The sequence below is a fragment of the Bubalus bubalis genome, chromosome 2, assembly GCF_019923935.1.
Source record: "Bubalus bubalis isolate 160015118507 breed Murrah chromosome 2, NDDB_SH_1, whole genome shotgun sequence".
NCBI lineage: Eukaryota > Metazoa > Chordata > Mammalia > Artiodactyla > Bovidae > Bubalus > Bubalus bubalis.
In genome coordinates this window covers 141,432,694-141,453,362 of record NC_059158.1, presented here as the reverse complement: position 1 = coordinate 141,453,362, position 20,669 = coordinate 141,432,694, and the positions used below count along the sequence as shown (strand labels likewise).

The window sequence follows — 20,669 nt, the reverse complement described above, 5'->3', positions numbered from 1 at the left end:
GGTTATATGATCACTCTATCTTTAACATCTTGAGAAACTGCCAAGCTGTTTCCAAAGTGGCTCTGCCATTTTTCATGTTCTGTTGTGGGAATAAATGTTCTAATTTCTCCACATTCTCACTTGTTACTGTTTGTCCTCTGTTTGTCTAGTGAACTGCTATTATTGTGTTTTTCATTTGCATTTTTCTAGTGGGCTTCCCTGGTGGCTCAAACAATAAAGAACTTGCCTGCAATGCAGAAGACCTGGGTTTGATCCCTGGGTCGAGAAGATCCCCTGGAGAAGGGCATGGCAACCCACTTTAGTATTCTAGCCTGGAGAATCCCATGGACAGAGGAGCCTGGTGGGTTATAATCCATGGGGTCACAAAGAGTCAGACAGGACTGAGCGACTATGCACACACACATAGTGATTTAATGATGCTGAGCTTCTCAGGTGGCACCAGTGATAAAAAACCAGCCTGCCAATGCAGGAAATGTTAAGAGATGCGGGTTCAAGCCCTGGGTCAGGAAGATCCACTGGAGAAGGGTATGGCAACTCATTCCAGTATTCTTGCCTGGAGAATCCCATTGACAGAGGAGCCTTGTGAGCTACAACAGTCCATAGGTTCCCAAAGAGTTGGACATGACTGAAGTGACTTACGTGCACGCGTGCATGCACACACACACACACACACACACACACAAGGCTTGTGGGGTCTTAGTTTCCCAACTAGGAATTGAACCCAAGGAGCCTGGTGGGTTGCAGTCCATAGGGTTGCACAGAGTTGGACATGACTGAAGAGACTTAATATTCAGGCATGCATGAGCATCTTTTCATGTGCTTATTAGTCATTCATAGACTTTCTTTGGAGAAATATCTATTCAAATTCTTTACTGGGCCTGCCTTTGATGCTGCCCAGGTTATGGGCTTTGGGCTGTGAGTACCCAGTGCCCCCATTATCCCTGGGAAATGCCTGCTGTCATGACTGATTGCACCTCAGAAGGTGTTGATGGGAAATAACTATGGACCTTGGGACATACATATTATTCCTCTGGACCCCAGAGTGACATACGGTCTTCCAAAAGAGATCTCAGGGGTGATCTTTATCAAATTCCTCAATTTACAGAAGATATTGATATCCAGCTGCTTGTCAGAGATCATGTAGCAGATTAGCATCAAAGCCTGTATTTCCATCTCTGTCCACTCCAAAATTTGCAACAGTGGAGGCCACAGCTACATCCCAGCTCAGCATCAGCATCTTCTCAAGGGCTCTGGATTAAGTATCTGCTGATAGGCTGTTTTGCTAGTTCTGTTATACATGTTTATTTCTTTGAATGGCAGCTGGGAGCTTCCTCCACCTACTGAGGCTTGCCATCCTTCAGGACTTCAAGCTACCCACTCACTGCGCTCCACCAGGAAGCCCCCAGTTCCTTCCTTCAGTGAGGCTGGCATTACTCCCCCTCCCAGAAGAACTGGCCAAGTATCCCCTGTGCCCGCCACTACTTTAGGACCTACAGCTCCACTTTTCAGAAGAGGGGAATGTCAGAGGATTTTCTTTACTTGCCTCGGTGAGGTTAAATCTCAACCACCAGAACAGGATTGGAATTCACATGCTGCTGCGCTGGGCTGAAAATGTCTTGAAGATGCAATCACTTTACCCATATGCCACCGATTTATAAAAACATTCACACAGAGATGCAACGCAGAAGAACCACAAAGGGAAATGTAAATGCAATATTAAGGCTTTGACCTTCCTGAGATTAGGTTTTACACTATAAGTTGTTAGAAAGGAAAGATAGACTCTGATCTCTGTTTTGGGAAGGCAGCACAATTTTCAGATCTCTGAAAGGTCTGCCCTTTAAGGAAAATATCTGCCCCATTTCCTTCATTCTGGATTTTTGCTAATGGCAGGTGTGCAGGGAGTGTAGGCATCAAAAGGCCCCTAGAGTGGAAAGCCTAGTTGTAAGAGCCTCTGTCACAGAGCCATTTGGAGCCTCATTTTCCAAAAATACTCTGTTACCTGCACATGGGTCTGAAACTGTGTTCCAAGGTGTAGCACCATTTCTTTATCTTCCTCTTGGGGGATAGCCAGGATAGTTTGTGTTTCCATGTAAAAATGTTCTTGTCCTTCCACATGGACCTTACCTATAAAGCATAAACACAGGACAAGGTTTACTTGAAAGTTCCAACCTGGGGACTCTTAGTGGTGTTTACTTTGTAAAGAACAAGTTGCTTCAGTTTATAGAGGTTGACGTTGCATCGTTTGGTTAAACCACATTTTCTCATTAATCTTCATTGTGCCTCAACATGCCTGATTCTGGCTGGCTCATTCCCCTCTCTTGGCCTGTCCAGTGGGTGGTGAGATCTGTGATGTGTTGGACTTGAGTACACAGGCCAATATGACCACATATCTTAGCTCTGTTATATCCTCACTCAGTGAGCTTGGCCAAATTAGTAAATCCTCATTTCCTCATCTGGAAAATAGTATGTACCCTAATTAGGTGATGTCAGGATTATTGGGTCACAAAGAAGGTACCTACCTTAAAACCAGCCTGCTCTTGTTGATTTAGCTGAGATTTTTGGCTTGTTCAGTACATCCTTATTATTATTATTTTTAAACCCTTTATTTCATATTGGAGCATAGCCAATTAACAATGTTGTGATGGTTTCAGGTGAACAGCAAAGGGACTCAGTCATACATATACATGTATCTATTCTCCCCCAAACTCTCCTTCCATCCAGGCTGCCACATAACATTGATGAGACTTTCCTGTGCTATACCGTAGGTCCTTGTTGGTTATCCATTTAAAATATAGCAGCGTGTACATGTCCATCTCAAACTCCCTATCTATCCCTTCTCCCCAACCTTCCCTCCTGGCAACCATGTTTGTTTTCTAAGTTTGTGGATCTGTATCTGTTTTGTAAATAAGTTCCTCATCCTTATTATTTTGTAGGTTGTACTAGAGACACATTTAGCCCTTATTTAAGTATTTAAAAGGTAGTATTTTTAATTTAAAGCTAACCAAAGGAACCCTGCGCAGTTAAAAATAAGTCAATTGCTTTGCCAGAAAACAAAGGATTTCTTGAATTACTTCTTGGGATGATAGAATGTGAGTCATGTAAAAAGGCACCCTTCCCCCTACAAAAAAAGTTTGCTTTCAGCATGTATATACTGATTTTAATCTAAATTCAAATTTATTTAATAATTAAATAGTTTTTACATATGATAGATATTATTCTGAGGCCTAGAACTTTATAGATAATAAATTTATGCAATCTCTGTACCAATCCTATGAGGCAGGTATTATTAGGAATTTGAGACACAGATAGGTTTAGTAAGCTTCCCAAGGTCACACAGCCAGTAAAGAGCAGAGCTGGGATCCAAACCCAGGCAGCCTGAGCCCAGGATCCATGCTCTAAACTATTACATTATATTCTCAATAACTCCTAGTTGTGTTGTTTTTCAGTTGCTTAGTCGTATCCGACTCTTTATGACCCCATGGACTGGAGCAGGCCAGGCTTCCCTCCTTCACTATCTCCTGGAGTTTGTTCAAATTCATGTCCATTGAGTCAGTGAAGTCATCCAACCATCTCATCCTCTGGCATCCCCTTCTCCTCTTGCCCTCAATCTTTCCCAGCATCAGGGTCTTTTCTAATGAGTTGGCTCTTATCATCAGGTGGCCAAAGTATGGGAGCTTCACCTTCAGCATCAGTCCTTCCAATGAATATTCAGGGTTGACTTCCTTTAGGATTGACTGGTTTGATCTCCTTGGATCCAAGAGACTCTCAAGAGTCTTCTCCAATTTTTCATCATTTCTGCTCAAATTTTAAATTCCCTTTGTCTTTCAAACTTCCCACTTGAACTCCCACTATGGCCAGAATCCTGAATGACAAATAGCTACCTAGCATCTTGTCATTCTGTTATCCTCAGTGAGAACAGAAATTTAAAGAAAATATACTACTATGGTTAACAGCAAGGGCCTAGGGCTCAGCCAATTCTGGGCTCCAGTCCTGGTTCTACTGCTAACTGGTTATGAGATCTCAACCAGTTACTTAACTTTTCAAAGCCTCAGTTTCATCATCTGTAAAATGCAACTACTGATATGTTCTTTCTTAGCAGTGTTCTACTTACATATTAAATAGTAAGCAGTAATACTTAGGAACTTAAACTAGACTTAATAATAATATTACTCATTTCTTAGGGTTGTTGTCAGGATTAAATAACATAAAACATGTAAAATGCTTGGCATGGTACCTGGCACAATGAGTATCTGATAAATATTAACTGATATTATTATCATAACTAAATAACCATGACAAATAGCTACCTAGCATATATTTAGCATTAGCCTAAATTTATAGTCTTTGTAAAATCTCATTTAGTTTCTTCTATAAAATATATTATGGAGTAATGAATGTTTGACACAAGAGTGGATGCTGTCAAATCTCTGAGCATCTTTCTTAGCTTTCCTGCTTGTATTTAATTCTTCTTCTGAGGTAGTAAATTGTTTTTATGATTGGGAATTAGTCTACATTTTCTGCTTAAACAGAATGATGCTGGGAAACAAGTATTCTGAAGGCATTTCAGTAAAAAATATAGCACTTGCCATTCCACTTATTTAGAAGTAGGTAAAAATTACTGTAAAAATCACTATTTTCTCTTACTTAAGACTTGTAGCAATTCTCTTAGTAAAGACAACTGCAGCTTTCAACTCTGGCTACAAATTAGACTCACCCACATGGAGATCTTTTATAAAATACTGATGCTCTCTGACCTTATACTCCAAGGTTCTGATTTCACAAGTCTAAGGTGGGATCTGAATATTTGTATTTTAAAAAACTGTACTAAGTCTTACCCAGTGCAGCAATTCAAAACAAGCAAGCAAGCAAACAATATAGTATCAAGATCAGGAAAGATAAATAAAACTGTTAAGAAACAACTTTATACACAGAAAATTCAAGAGACTCTGTAGGACTATTAAAATAGTGAGGGAATTTAGTGAAACTCCTGGCTATAAGATCAATATACAAAAACCAACTGTCTTTATATACTAGACATAAATAAGTAGAAAATTAAATAAAAATATAACTTACAATAGCATTACAATAACATTATAAAGTATCAAGTACTAGAAAGAAATATTAAGAAGGGTGTACAAGAACTAAACTAAAAAGACTGATGATAATAAACAAACAATGGAATTTTACAATTGTTATTAGGAATAAAATAGGAAAAATATTTTTTAATGTTTGGCACTAACTAAAACATATTAAAACACTATTATTTGGCATTTTTACTGCTGAGTATATTCTATTGAAAATGAGTGCTTATGCTCACCACAAGACATGTATAATAACAGTGTTTACAGGAACTATTCATAAAAGCCCCAAGTTGAAAAAACTCAAATGCATATCAATGGTAGAATAGATAAATAAATTATGGGTATAATTACAGATATAATGGATATATAAATATTTATACCATGAAATACTCCTGAATAATGAAAAAGAATTATGGATCTATGCAACAACATGGATGAGCCCTCCATACACAATATTGAATAAAAAAAGTAGGCACAAAATATTATGAAGGTCAAAAGAGGTAAAACTAATCTACAGTGGTAAAGGTTAGAATAAAATCTTTGGGGACTTTCTTGGTGGTCCAGTGGTTAAGAATCTACCTGCCAATTCAGGCAGCACTGGTTTGATCCCTGGTTTGGGAAGATTCCATGTGCTGAGGGGCAACTAAGCCCATATGCCACAACTACTGAGGGCTGAGAGCCCTAGAACCCATGCTCTTCAATAAGAGAAGCCTGCACACTCCAACTAGAGAAAGCCCTTGCATAGCAACAAAGACTCAGCACAGCCAAATAAGTAAAATTAAAAATCTTTGGGAGGTTTACTAACTGAGAAGGGGCACAAGGAAGCTTTCAGGGTGCTGGAAATATTCTATATCTTGGTGTGGGTAGTATTTACATAGGCCTATTGTTGTTCTTATTTGGTCACTAAGTTGTGTCCAGTTCTTTGCGACCCCATGGACTGTAGCATGCCAGGCTTCCCTGTCCTTCACTATCTCCCGGAGTTTGCTCAGATTCATGTCCACTGAGTTGATAATGTTATCTAACCATCCCATCCATAGACTTATACATATGTAAAATTTCATCGAGCTTAGTAAGTTTATTATTTGTGCATTTAAAATTGTGATTCAAAAATCACACTAGGGTTGAGAAACTCTGCCTGAGAGCTCTAGTATTTCTCAAGCCAGATGACTCAATTAAGTCTTCAACTGCAAAGGCTTTACCTTTTTGGCTCAAGGTCACTTACCTTCAATGATTTGGTCAACATATTTAAAGGCTTGCTCTACATCTCCTTGCTCAATTTTTTTCTCAGCAGAAAGAAATGAATTGTGCTCTAGGGCTTGCTGCAGACCAAAACAAACAAGAAAAAGGTGTTGTTTTTTAAAAAGCATTCTAATAAGCCATTCACCCACCATCAAAACCCCAAGCTCCTGCTCAATCAGATCTTCACACACAAAGACAATCCAAGTAGTAAGGAGAGACAACAGATGTTGTGTTGAAATGGATTACAGGCATTGGTATTGCCTTAGTTTTGTTCAGGGCTCTGAGGAAGAGCTGAGGGGGAGACAAGGATAGATATATACAACGCGGTCCTACAGTGAGGGCCTGAGGCAGTTTGGTGTTAAGGTGCCAACTTTGTGGTGAGGGGGGCAAATAACAGAGTAAAGAGAGGACAAGAGGAGGAGGTTGGTGGGGCCAGGAACGCTCAAGGGTGACGTTGTGTAGGTGATGAAAGTTAGGTGCTGAATTGAATGGGATTAGGACAGCTAGAGAAGAGAGGGAGAATTATTTACAGTCAAAAGCGCCTCATAAAGCAATAGTGTGAGGTTGAAACCAAGTTGAGGGGCCAAAATGAGAACAAGCCAACTGGAAGGGTGGAGATTTTCTATCAAGAAACAGTAGGTTGGACTAGAAAGGTGCCTTGAGGTTGGATTAAGAAAGATCCTGAGGACTTACCTGGTGGTCCAGTGGTTGGGAGACTGCCTGCCAAGGCAGGGGACATGGATTCAATCCCTGATCTGGGCAGACTCCACAAGCCACAGGGCAACTGAGCCCACGCACCACAGCTACTGAGCCCACATGCTGCCATGACTGAGCCCATGCACTGCAGCTACTGAAGCCTGCATGCCCTAGAGCCCGTGCTCTGCAACAAGAGTAGCCCCTGTTCGCCACAACTAGAGAAAGCTTGTGCACAGCAATGCAGACCAGAAGAGCCCCCCACCCCCACCACAAGATCCTGAGTTCCATACTAAGAACCTCATCTAAGGGGATGTTGCTGTGTGGAAGAAGTGATCTGATGAACTTTGAGGCTTAGAAAGTTAATGTGATGGACAGATAGGTTGAAACAGAGTACAAAACTCCTTTTAAAGCAGTTATGATAATTAATCTGACAACAGGTGATGAGAATCTGGCCGAACCATGAGATGGGAGACAAAATGAGAATAGAAAGAAAGGGACAGAATTAAGAGGCATTCAGAGGATAATTGGGAAATACTTGACCTTAGTAACCATTGGGAAGAACAGAGGAGAATCACAGAAAATGATGGAGACTGCTTCCCATTGGCTGGGATTCACATTGCTTATGGACTCATCTATCCTTCCATCACACATGTTTATTGAGCATCTACTATGGGTTTAGTGCTTCACTAGGCACTGGGGTTATAAAGCACTGAGAATATGTTCTTGTCCTTATTAACAAAAACAGCTAAAGCAAAATGACAGCTAACATTTATTGAATGGGTCCCATGTCCCAAGTGCTGTTCCAGGCATTTGAATTCTTCCATTTAAACCTCACAGTGACCTTTTGGTGTAGGTACTTCCATGGTTCCCATCTTACAGTCGAGGAAACTGAGATATGAGGAGTTGAAACAACTTGTCAATGCTTTCATTGCTATTAAGGTCCCACTAGACAATAGAGTCCGGAGAAGGCAATGGCACCCCACTCAAGTACTCTTGCCTGGAAAATCCCACGGACAGAGGAGCCTGGTGGGCCGCAGTCCATGGGGTTGCTAAGAGTTGGACACGACTGAGCGACTTCCCTTTCACTTTTCACTTTCATGCATTGGAGAAGGAAATGGCAACCCACTCCAGTTTCTTGCCTGGAGAATCCCAGGGATGGGGGATCCTGGTGGGCTGCCGTCTCTGGGGTTGCACAGAGTCGGACACAACTGAAGCGACTTAGCAGCAGCAGACAATAGAGTCAGACTGTCAGTCAGAGTACTATCTCCAGGGCTTGTGTTTAAGCAGGAAGTGGGCAGGGAGACAGAGGACCCAAGCTGTAATATAGTAAATGTTACAACTGTTTTGAGTTTCACATGCTCTGGATTTCCCCACTGACTAGTTTTGTATGTGAGGTCGTAGAACATCCCCCTGGTATCCCTTATCTGTATTCTGTGGCCATGCCTTAGCAAGAGATCAAGGGAGGAGAAATGGACACAAGAAGGGAGGGAGCTCCAGGCAGGAAAATTCTCAGTATTATGTTTCAAGGTGCAGATTGCTGGAGCCTTCTCTCTAAAACTATGGACAGCTCTAAACCCAGTATAGGTGAGCCCTATATTGTTTTGTGACCCCATGGGTTGAATTCTGTCAAAATTATACCACCCTAGTCATTCTAGAAGACATGGAATGGCCTGCGTACCTCTATTGTTATAATCCTGGGCTCTAGGTCTTCATAAACAATCCTCACTTTTTTAGCAGCTTCTTTTGCATGAGCATAGGTATCAGCAGCCACAGTGCAGACGATCTGACCCACGCAAATTACCTGGCAAAAAGCCACATGTTGTATTATTTTCAACCTATGAGAATAAATCTAAAACAGTAACTTGAGTGGGGTTCAGGGGATACATAGGTTGGAGGAAGAATTTAAGGACCTGGCCTGTGACTGTCTTCAGCCACATTCCTTCCCACTCCCAAATCACAGCCAGTAATCCGGTTGTCCTGAAATAATGTTGGTTCCTTTAATGTCCTATGCTCTGTATTGTTTCTACCACTTGATGGTTTTTTAGAAGCCTTCCCTGAGAAGGCTTATGGCTTTTAACAGAATCTCAAAAGGGTCCACCATTCAAGAGAGAATTTGAGGGGGAGTCACTGGTTTCCTGCAGGTCTTTGTGATGTGAACATGGGCCCATGACCAATAATCATTTTGGCATTTCCAGCAAAGCATTTGAATGATAAGCGGCGCACAAATCACACACCTCATTTTGTGCGTAGAAAATCTCTCCCTGATAGCTATTATCTCCTGGAACATCCTCTGCTGTTATCACATCAACAACACCAGGAAGGGCCAGGGCTGCTGAAGTATCAATTAGTCTAGGAAGGAAATTTTGAAAGCACACACTGAAGTTACAGAGGTAAGCTCAGGGTAATACAAGTGATTCCTCAAACACCAGGAAAAATTGGTGACCACATAACAAGTCATGGGCAGTATTCCATGTGGAAAGTGCCAGCAGTTAGTAGGTGTTCTTACTTTTGGTCATAGATTTTTTTTTTCTTAACTATATTTAAAAAATGACCGATTCCCATCCAAAAGAGGAAATTATTCTTATTCGACTCAAATATATAATAAATTTTCAATTCTAATATGAAATTGTGAATGCATTCCAGTAACTTATAGGGATGTTTTGTTTTCTTACATTATCTTTGCATGAGCTCTGGTGCTGGTGACTACAGCCAGGAAGAGTTCTTGGGAGATGGGGGGCATGTCATCAACAAACACAGCTTCCCCTGTGGTGTGTTTAATGGCAGACTGGTGCATGACTGGGTGGCCAACTGGATCTTGTGGGGGTTGGTGGGGATCCACGCACTGTTCATGAACAAAGCAAGTTATTTTATTGCCAGGCATCCTCAAGCACTGAAACCTGGGTCTGATATAGCTTGGCTTACCCCAGAGTCAAAAAAAACTATAAGCAATTGGGTATCCATATCTGTGAGTCAACATTAATAAAGATCCATACGATAAAGGATAAATTCTGATTACAACCACCCCCTCACCCCAAAAAGGAAGACTTTTTTTATTTGCCCTCAAAGACTCTACAACCTTGTTGAAGTATCAGAATACATAGTAACACATTAACATAATGTGATCAACTTTGTATAGCAATAAAGAACAGTTGACATCAACTAATTTGGTGCAAGAAATATACACAAATTTCTGGGAGATTTAGGATGATTATAAGAAAGCAGGGGCTTCCTTCATAACTCAGTTGGTAAAGAATTTGCCTGCAGTGCAGGAGACCCTGGTTTGATTCCTGGGATGGGAAGATCCTCTGGAAAAGGGATAGGCTACCCACTCCAGTATTCTTGGGCTTCCCGTGTGGCTCAGCTGATAAAGAATCCACCTGCAATGCAGGAGACCTGGGTTCGATCCCTGGGTTGGGAAGATCCTCTGGAGAAGGGAAAGGCTACCCACTCCAGTATTCTGGCCTGGAGAATTCCATGGACTGTATAGTCCATGGAGTCACAAAGAGTCAGACAGGACTGAGAAACTTTCAATTATAAGAAAGCTGGGAAGTCTCTATAGAAGCAGTAAATGCTAAGTCAGAGTTTAAAGAAAGGACAGACACTGGCCAAGAAAGGGAGGAAATTTTATGCAGCAAAACTGAAAATAGTAGGGAAAAGAGATACAAAATCTAATTCTTTGTGTAGCCTTTAGTAAAAGCATAGAAGCTAAACCAAGAAAGCCATGTGTGGGTGACAATGGGTAACATCAACAGGCTTTAGCAGACTTTGTCTGTACAAGTAATAAAAATAAAAAATAGGTTCTTGAAAAGAAGGAAGATATATGCATAATGGCATACACTTACATGCACAGACAGATTAAAAAGCAAAACACCCCAGCCACCAACCTGGAACATCTGAATGCCTTGGGGTGTTTCTATAGGGAAATCTTCTAGCGCACTCACGAACTTTTCTGGGATATCAGGAAACTTGTGGGGGTCCTGAAAAGATTTTTTTCACATTTAATTTTATAATCTGAGTGACTAACTTGGAAAAACACGTGTCAGAAATAGGCTATTCTATTTATTCTTCCAGACATGAGATACCAGTTCTGCTGGGAGAGAGCCCTGAGCTTTGAATTCCCTGGGCTAGCACTGTTGTTTGAAGAAGTACATAATAAAATACTAATAATGGTTATGTACAGGCTATGGGATTATAGATGATTTTCTCTTCCTTTTTGTCTTATTCATGTTTTTAAAATATTAAAATAGGTCTTATTTTAAGGAAAATATTATAGTTTGCTCACTGAAGGCTCTTCACTACTATAAATCAACTTGACACTGCATATTAGCATCTGTCATACAAATTATAAAGCAAATGGAATAACAAGGTCATCCATCCCCTTCTCAGCTCAGGAGTGAAGGAGGGTGAGGGAAGGAGAGAAACAAAAAGGGCGAGGAGGAAGCTGTTGGAGGCGGGGAAGCGCCACCCGAAGGCCCCACCCTCGACACGCTCTGTGTATTATTAAAACCAGGCCATGGAGGCCCTTCATGTGCAGGCTCATGTTCAGAAGGCCAGGGGGGGCCAGAGACCCAGAGAAGTAGTCCTTACCATTTTATTCAGCCCTCGCCTCACTTTGAGGTAGAATTTGAAGAGTAAGCTGATGATGAGGGTTCGCCTATACTCTACCATGCCACCTTCAGCATCTGGAGGGATGTAAATTTCATCCAGAACCAATCGGCAAGCATCACTCAGCATCTGATCGTTCCATTTCCTAGCAGGAAAGAGTGAACATTTCACAGAAGAGGCAGAGACAAACACTAATCCAGCAGAGTACAAAAAGATGGAGAGCAGTATGTATCCGTCTTTGAAGTCTATACAAAAGACTCTCAAATCCCTAACTAGCTTTCTTTAGAATCTGGGGCAGTGGCTCCCAAATTTTCTTACAAAGTCCTCCTTTCAAAAATATTATTGAAAAAATTTTAATTTTTAATTGAGGTGTAATTGACATGACATTATGTGAGTTTCAGGGGTACAATGTAATGATTTGATATTTGTATATATTGTGAAATTATCACCACAATAAGTCTAGTTAATATTCGTCACCATATGTTGTTACAAATTTTTTTTCTTAGGACAAGAACGTTTAAGATCTAGTTTTGTTTTTAGCAATTTTCAAATATACAATATAGTATTATTATGTATAGTCACCATGCTGTACATTACATCCCAATGACATTTATTTTATAACTAGAAATGTGTACTTTTTTAACCCCCTCCGTCCATTTTGCACTCCATCCTCCACCCCACCACATCTATGCAGCCACCGAACTGTTCTCTGTATCTACAAGCTCAGTTTTTGCTTTGTTTTAGATTTCACATATAAGATCGTACAGTATTTGTTTTTCTCTGCATCATACTTAGCATAATGCCCTCAAAGTCCATCTATGTTGCTACAGATGTCAAGGTTTCCTTCTTTTATTATAATGAAATAATATTCCATTATATATATATATATCCTTTATACATTGATCATCAATGACCACTTAGGTTGCTGCCGTTATCTCGGCTATTGTAAATAATGCTGCAAGCCACATGGAATTGCTTATGTCTTTTGAGTAGATGTTTCCATCTTCTTTGTAGGATCATATGGTAGTCATATTTTTAATTTTTTGAGGAACCTCTATACTGTTTTCTACAGTGGCTGCACCAATTTGTATTCCCACCAACAGTGCATAAGGGTTTCCTATTCTCCATTCATGTTATTTCTTGTCTTTCATAGAATACTCATTCTAACATGTGAGATGATAGCTCATGGTGGTTTTGACTTGCATTGTGATTAGTGATGTTGAGTATCTTTTCATACGCTTGTTGGCCATCTGTATGTCTTCTTTGGAAAAATGTCCATTCAAATCCTCTGCCTATTTTTTAATCAGATTGTTTTTATTATTTTTAACGTCATGGCCTGGGAATGTTGATTTACCTCAAATAGCTTGGATGAAAAAAGTACTCAAATCAAGCTTCCCAGGATCTGGGACTTCGTTTTGTTCGTGGCTGTGTCTCCAACAATGACCCCACACCTGCACAAGTGCATGCATGCTCAGTTGCTCAGTTGTGTTTGACTCTGTGATGCCATGGACTGTAGCCCACAAGCTCCTCTGTCCATGGAATTTTCCAGGCAAGAATATTGGAGTGGGTTGCCATTTCCTCTTCTAGGGGATCTTCCTGACTAAATACTAGTAAATGACTGAATTATTGATGATACTTGCAACATTTTTCATGGCTGAAAGTTACTATATAAGTGCTTTGCGAACACTTATTTTAGTTATTTCAGTATCAGAAAAAACTTGCATTAAGTTCTAGTTGTTGACAAAAAACCTGATGGGTGGATGAAAATTACTATAAAATTACTGGTTAGAAGAACTTCAAAAACTTGCTGCCCAAATGCTAGAAATAATGCAAATGACAGGAGGAAGGCCAATTCACCTTTTGGACTATTTCATCTTCTTTAAGCTCTTTAAGGACATTTTCAGTTGTTTTAGGACACAGTATTAGAAACATTTACTTATTTTTCAGGTAAATTCATAGTGGAATTTTGGAGATACTATTACTTAGATTATCTTAGATTAATTTGTGAATTATTATTATAGAAACTACAACAAAAGAATCATTGTATCTTGAAGGTGGTTGGTTTTTGGGTGATTTTTATTTTCTTTGTACTTTTTTGCAGTGATTAAATTTTCAACACATTATATGCATGTGTATATATATATATATATATATATGTATATTATGATCAGAAAAAATTTTCCAAGCGCTATTTTCATTGAAATATTAAAATGGCAAGGCCTGGGTTGCATGCTTCGGATGTGTTATGACATACCTCCCAATGAGCTGCTGGCAGGTTTTGCTTGCAGAGACAACAGTGGGGCCAACGCTTCCATAGAACATCTGAAGTTCCTTGATGGTGTCTGTGCCATCCTCGAACTTCACACTCATCCCAGCATTGACAATGGCAAAGGCGTTCTCCTGACGCTGGGCTATCCGGAGTCCTGACACAAAGTGCCACTAGAAACAGAAAAGCAATGCGTAGTGCTTAGCTTCACTGTCTGATGTACAGCAACAATGACGTTTGGTATTGATCCTGAAAAAGGTCTTGTGAATGATATAAGTTCTCACTCAGGCGTGGTTATGGAGTATGGAACTGACTGTGGTGTATATACTGCCCGTGTGCTTTGTATCTATTGTTATGTATTACATTACGTATTAATTATTCTATATTATATTATGTGTTAATATTTAATCCTCACAACAACTCTGCTCTTGTCCACTTTCCTGATGAGGAAACTGAGAGGCTGGGTCGCCTGCACAAGGTCACACAGGAAGTGGCAGTGCAGGCTGTGGGGTCTATGTTCATCTACCCTCCACTGTGAATCCACGTGTGGGCTTGGGCAGGGGACTTAAACTGTTCCAGTTTTACTTCTCTTTAAAATGACAAGGTTCAATTTGATCAGATGGCACCTTGGTGACTGCTGAGAGGGCTGAGTGGAGGATGAGGAGGTGGGGTGCCTCTCACGGTGAACTTCCTCACTTCCACTTGTAGCAGTTTTAGTTTGGTGTTCTATGTAAGTCTCATCTGAATAAAGAATTCTACTGTAGGAAAAAACCTTGGAACCCACAGGACAAACGGTCTCCAAAGTGCTTGCCAAGTTTAAATCTGTCATTCTAGGTTGAGTTTCATTACTAGTTTGAAACACTGGAGCCACAAAGTGTGAAAGCCTCTTTGTGTGGCCAGCATCTTGGTAGGGGGCAGGGGAGAGATTAGACCCTACCATCATGGACCCTGACAAGGAGCACACATTTTTGATCTAGAAAGCAAGGTGATAAAGAAGTGTTTGAGAGACACTGGTTGTTCCTGCTGTACCGCACTGACTGGTGGGACTTGCCTCTCATGCCTCATCACCTTCCCTTGCCTGAACTATTGCATTAGCCTCCTAACTGGCCATTTGACTTTTAGGCTATCCTCCAATCAACTTATCTTCTATCTTTCTAGTGATCAATGTTTCTCAAAAGCGCCTTTCATTAAGATTGGATCTTCTTTAAAGCCTTCAGAGGTGGCTGTTTGCTAGGACCCATACAGACTCCTTAATAGAGCAATAGATATGCTTGGTGATGGAGCCCCAACCTCCCTTCCAGACTCATCTCTCAGGTTGCTCCACACAACCTGCCCAGCCATCTGGCCTTCAGCCTGCCATGCCCCCCAGCCCCCATCCCCGTGAGACTATTAACTCTTTGACTATTTGTTTCATAGAATAAAAAAAAGTTGAACGATTATCTGGCAGCCTGGATGGGAGGGGAGTTTGGGGGAGAATGGATATATGTTTGCGTATGGCTAAGTTCTTTACTATTCACCTGAAACTATCACAACATTGTTAATTAGTTATACCCCAGTACAAAACTAAAAAAAAGATTTTAAATTAAATAAAAATCCTGGAAAGACCACCCCCTTCTCTACACTGATCTATGCTGATCTCAACTGCCTTCCTTCATGGTTAACAACACCAGGGCAGGGTTCTCCCCATCACCGGAACTACCTCAATTCTTTGTCCGCTCATTTCCTGTCTGAGATTAGTTTTTTCCTATTTCAAGCCCTTCCTCATAGATGTAGAGACCTTTAAAGACTGAACGCTGTGTCTTGTAGTCTTCGGAGTTTAGCACTGTGCCAGGCATGTAAAGTAGTAGATAGTTAATAAATAGAAAATTGTACTTAAAATATCTGGTTAATAAATATCTGGTTGACTTGGTAGTAAATTTATGGTAATGAACTTTCAGTTTACCAGAAACTTGCTGTAGTCAATAGACTATTACTCAATCTTGGCTAAGTTGCATCTTTGTCTGAAACCCCCAGTTCAGCTCTTCACACAAAGGGCTCTCTTTTTTACAGGGCTAATGTTCCCTGCAGGCAGAGAGATAAGGCTCATGGAAATGTTTTCATTTCTTTTAAAATCAAAAGGAAAAATGAATATAATGATAATGAATATATAACACTGAAGGCAGCCTGGATCATATTTATCTTTATACTGACACAGTCATATATATTTTTTACTTTATCTTTTATGGAGGAAAGAACTAACAGAAGGCAAAGCACCCAGGGCCCCTGAGTTCATACCGTGGCTCTGATAAGAAAGCAAATCCGATGGTCACCTGGGAATGCACCCCTCCTGTGAGCAGCCCCAAAGGCACCCTGCAGCAGCTGGTTGGAAAGGAGAGGACACCTCTCTCTCGGAAGCCCATATGTGGCCCACTGCTCAGGGTGAAGCTGGGCTTCCCTGGGGTGGGCGGCGGGTTGGGGAGCCCTTACCTGAGTAGAGTGCGGAATATACACAGATAACACAGTCTCTTCTGACTTGAGGTTGGCTTCAGGTGACTTCTCGAGGAAACGGCCATCTAAAGGAATCTGCCGTTTTCCTTCTATTAGAGAAAATGACCTTGATTAGGATGAAGTTATCAAATTGGAGAAAATGCCCAAAGGGACAGATGTGATGCACTGGTGGAAAGAGAGAGTGCAGTTGGGAGCCAGAGATGTAGGTTCTTCATCTAGCTCCCAGGCTGGGTTGGCTGAGGCAGGTCCTGAAACCTTGGGCTTCTGGTTTCTCATGCATGATGGCAGGGTTGGACCCAGTACACTAACGTGTCCTTTCTTGTTCTTATTGCCCATTATACACCACTCACAACATTTGGGCTTTGAAGAACTTTAAAGCTATTTGGAAACTACCTAGTACAAAGTGAAAGTGAAGTTGCTCAGTCGTGGTGGCAAAGAGTAGGACCCAGCACAAAGGAGGTTCACAAATGGGTAATGGGTACACTGGTTACAGTGTATTTCACAGATGGGAAAACTGAGGCCCTGAGTCAAGAAAGGATAGATGACCTGTCCAAAGAGATAGAGATGGGATGAATGGCAGGGGTGGGATGCCTGATATATACTTTTTCCCCCTTAAACAGTTTACCATACTCTCTCGCTCCACCATAGTTTTAAAAATCTGATTTTAATCAAAGAGAAGGTATCTTATATCAATAGACCTGTGAATAACACACATTTGTCTTTATTTTTATTTCTTTAAGTTTAAATCATTTTCCTTGGCAAAGTTTAAGCTATCTTTGACTAAAGAGAGAAGAAATGAGTAATAAGCCCCACGAATTTGATTTTGTTTAAAATGAAAAGTACTATAAGGACAAATTTCACCTTTATGAAACTGTGAAATAAACTATGCCATAAAACTTTAAAATCACATATATACACCTCATTAAATTTTCCTTTATCTGCCTTGATAGTACAATTTGGACTATGCATAAATACAGCCAACTAGTTCAGAAAAACTGCCAGGTGCAGTAACTTATGTGATCTACAAGACATAGAACATATGGAAAACAAGGTGATTGATCTCAGTTTCATCCTTATGTTTGAGGTAATGTAGATACAACCAGATATATCTGGTGAGTCTAAGTGAGATATATTTGGGTTCCTTGTTCATAGTTTGCAAAGGAGCTACGTAACTGATGTGATAATTATAAAATCAAATGCTTAAAGCTTGGTCTCTTACCTTTAGATATCAGATTGATGGTAGCATTTCCTGCTGCTAAAATGGGATTCAGGTCAGAATAGTTAGGCCTGCTCACCACATGCCCGCCTAAAGTCTAGATTAAAAAGAAAAGATGGCATTTTTAAAGCTACACTCAGTCATTTGAAAAATAAGGAATTATGTATACAGGGATCTTGTGTAAGCTTTAAGAATTCTCCTCTTTGTTTAAGAGAAAGATCTGGCAAACTTGGGGGAGGGTGCAGCTAAATATAGTCAGACAACACAGTCAGCAAGAGTCCCACTCCTCTGACGCCAATTTGAACTTAGAGCTTGAGAAAATATTGCCTTTCCATGTGCCATGAGGAAAAAACCTCTTTCAGAACTGACCCTAGCGCGTGTCCAATAACATGGCGAAGCGAGGAGACTGGAGCCTGAGGAAACTCTGAATTCAGATATGCGCTGTGCTGCTGCCAGTACAATTCTCATTGTCCCAAAACCGTCTCTAGAGCTGCTCTGACACAGGCTCATCTCATATGGCACTGGAGAACATACCGCCATGCTCCTAATCTGGGCTCCAGCAAGTGTTCTCAGGTGCTTCAGAACAGCATGGTAGGTCTTGGTCTTCTCCTTTGGTTGTTCAGAAACAATAAAATGTAAGGCATCATTCAACTGGGCCAGGCTGTATCCTGCGCCTATCGTCACCCCTGAAAGCAAGGTATGGAATTTAAACTTAAAGTGGAAGGTAACAAGATGCATGGGCTGCTTGGAAACACTCTTTCAAATATATCTTCTCTTTTCATATAAACTTAGAAGGACAGAAACAAAGATAAAGATATTTTGGCAATTTGCTTTATTCTCAAATATTAAGTACCAAAGATTTTTCTCTTTCATGTACACAGTTGTATCTGCCTTACATTTTAGGACACCTCAACCATAGATATCTGAAATTCATTACTCTGTTTATTCCCAGTGTAGTGCTGTCCTGAATAGACGGATCAAATGTGAAAATTTCAACCAAGATCCTGTAAGATTTTTAAAAGATCGTTACTTTTGAGTGGAAGTTGACTTCCAAATCTGCATTGCCCATTTGCCCTTTTGCCAAACCATCTCTTCCTGTTGTTGCTTTATCATAACAAGAAGAGACACCTGCCGGAAACTTGGCTTAGTTCTATTTGTCTGTGAGCTTACAGGGAGTATTTTGAGTAATGATGTCTTCTAGTTCATGCATTCTCAGTGGGGGCAATACTGCCACTAAGGCAGTGAAAAAAATCTTGTTCTTTTTATTTATAAAGCCCTGATACCCATACAGATATATGGTCTATCTGTGATGTTAAAATTTTATGGAGGATGATGAGAGAAAAAAACGTCCATCACTCCTTAGAGTGAGAAATGATGAAAAGTTGAGAAATACTGACTTAATTTTCCAGGTTCTAACATCCAGTCCCTCCATCTCTACCCCACCCTAACCACATCCCTTTCTTCTAGCCCTTCCCCATACAGCCTGACCTTTCCTTGCTCCATCTCCTTCTGTGGATCCATTAATATGGACTTTCCATCATGCAAAAAAATAAGAAAAGAATGAGCAGACTAAGATGGGAAGATCAGAGGGGAAAGCAGATAATTCTCCATTTGATTTCTATTTACGTATCTGAGATTTACTCAGACGTATGATTTTTATCAAGACCATCCCCAAGAAAAAGAAATGCAAAAAAGCAAAATGGCTGTCTGAGGAGGCCTTACAAATAGCTGTGAAAAGAAGAGAAGTGAAAAGCAAAGAAGAAAAGGAAAGATACTCCCATTTGAATGCAGAGTTCCAAAGAATAGCAAGGAGAGATAAGAAAGCCTTCCTCAGTGATTAATGCAAAGAAATAGAGGAAAACAATAGAATGGGAAGGACTATAGGTCTCTTCAAGAAAATGAGAGATACCAAGGGAATATTTCATGCAAAGATGGGCTCGATAAAGGACAGACATGGTATGGACCTAACAGAAGCAGAAGATATTAAGAAGAGGTGGCAAGAATACACAGAAGAACTGTACAAAAAAGGTCTTCACGACCCAGATAATCACGATGGTGTGATCACTCACACTCACCTAGAGCCAGACATCCTGTAATGTGAAGTCAAGTGGGCCTTAGGAAGCATCACTACGAACAAAGCTAGTGGAGGTGATGGAATTCCAGTGGAGCTATTTCAAATCCTGAAAGATGATGCTGTGAAAGTGCTGCACTCAATATGTCAGCAAATTTGGAAAACTCAGCAGTGGCCACAGGACTGGAAAAGGTCAGTTTTCATTCAAATCCCAAAGAAAGGCAATGCCAAAGAATGCTCAAACTACTGCACAATTGCACTCATCTCACACGCTAGTAAAGTAATGCTCAAAATTCTTCAAGCCAGGCTTCATCAATATGTGAACTGTGAACTTCCTGATGTTCAAGCTCATTTTAGAAAAGGCAGAAGAACCAGAGATCAAATTGCCAACATCTGCTGGATCATGGAAAAAGTAAGAGAGTTCCAGAAAAACATCTATTTCTGCTTTATTGACTATGCCAAAGCCTTTGACTGTGTGGATCACAGTAAACTGTGGAAAATTCTGAAAGAGATGGGAATATGAGACCACCTGACCTGCCTCTTGAGAAACCTGTATGCAGGTCAGGAAGCAACAGTTAGAACTGGACATGGAATAACAGACTGGTTCCAAATAGGAAAAGGAGTATGTCAAGGCTGTATATTGTCACCCTGCTTATTTAACTTATATGCAGAGTACATCATGAGAAACGCTGGACTGGAAGAAGCACAAGCTGAAATCAAGAGTGCTGGGAGAAATATCAATAACCTCAGATATGCAGATGACACCACCCTTATGGCAGAAAGTGAAGAGGAACTAAAGAGCCTCTTCATGAACGTGAAAGAGGAGAGTGAAAAAGTTGGCTTAAGCTCAACATTCATAAAACTAAGATCATGGCATCTGGTCCCATCACTTCATGGCAAATAGATGGGGAGACAGTGGGAACAGTGGCTGACTTTATTTTTCTGGGCTCCAAAATCACTGCAGATGGTGATTGCAGCTGTGAAATTAAAAGACGCTTACTCCTTGGA

At 40.6% G+C, this 20,669-nt stretch overlaps 1 protein-coding gene across 3 annotated transcripts in view; it reads right to left on the bottom strand.

Moving 5' to 3' along the window:
- LOC102391150 (aldehyde oxidase 4) overlaps window positions 1-20,669 on the bottom strand; it is a 69,965-nt gene that overhangs the window by 23,762 nt on the left and 25,534 nt on the right. For all 3 annotated transcript variants that reach the window (XM_044937049.2, XM_044937029.2, XM_006047542.4), the window contains exons 11-21: window positions 18,125-18,276; window positions 17,594-17,687; window positions 16,354-16,463; window positions 13,876-14,060; window positions 11,604-11,766; window positions 10,901-10,993; window positions 9,689-9,858; window positions 9,251-9,365; window positions 8,695-8,817; window positions 6,304-6,400; window positions 2,000-2,124 (exon numbers count right to left, since the gene is read on the bottom strand). In XM_044937049.2, the coding sequence (XP_044792984.2) occupies window positions 2,000-2,124; window positions 6,304-6,400; window positions 8,695-8,817; window positions 9,251-9,365; window positions 9,689-9,858; window positions 10,901-10,993; window positions 11,604-11,766; window positions 13,876-14,060; window positions 16,354-16,463; window positions 17,594-17,687; window positions 18,125-18,276 (1,427 nt within the window). The remainder of the gene's footprint in view (window positions 1-1,999; window positions 2,125-6,303; window positions 6,401-8,694; window positions 8,818-9,250; window positions 9,366-9,688; window positions 9,859-10,900; window positions 10,994-11,603; window positions 11,767-13,875; window positions 14,061-16,353; window positions 16,464-17,593; window positions 17,688-18,124; window positions 18,277-20,669) is intronic.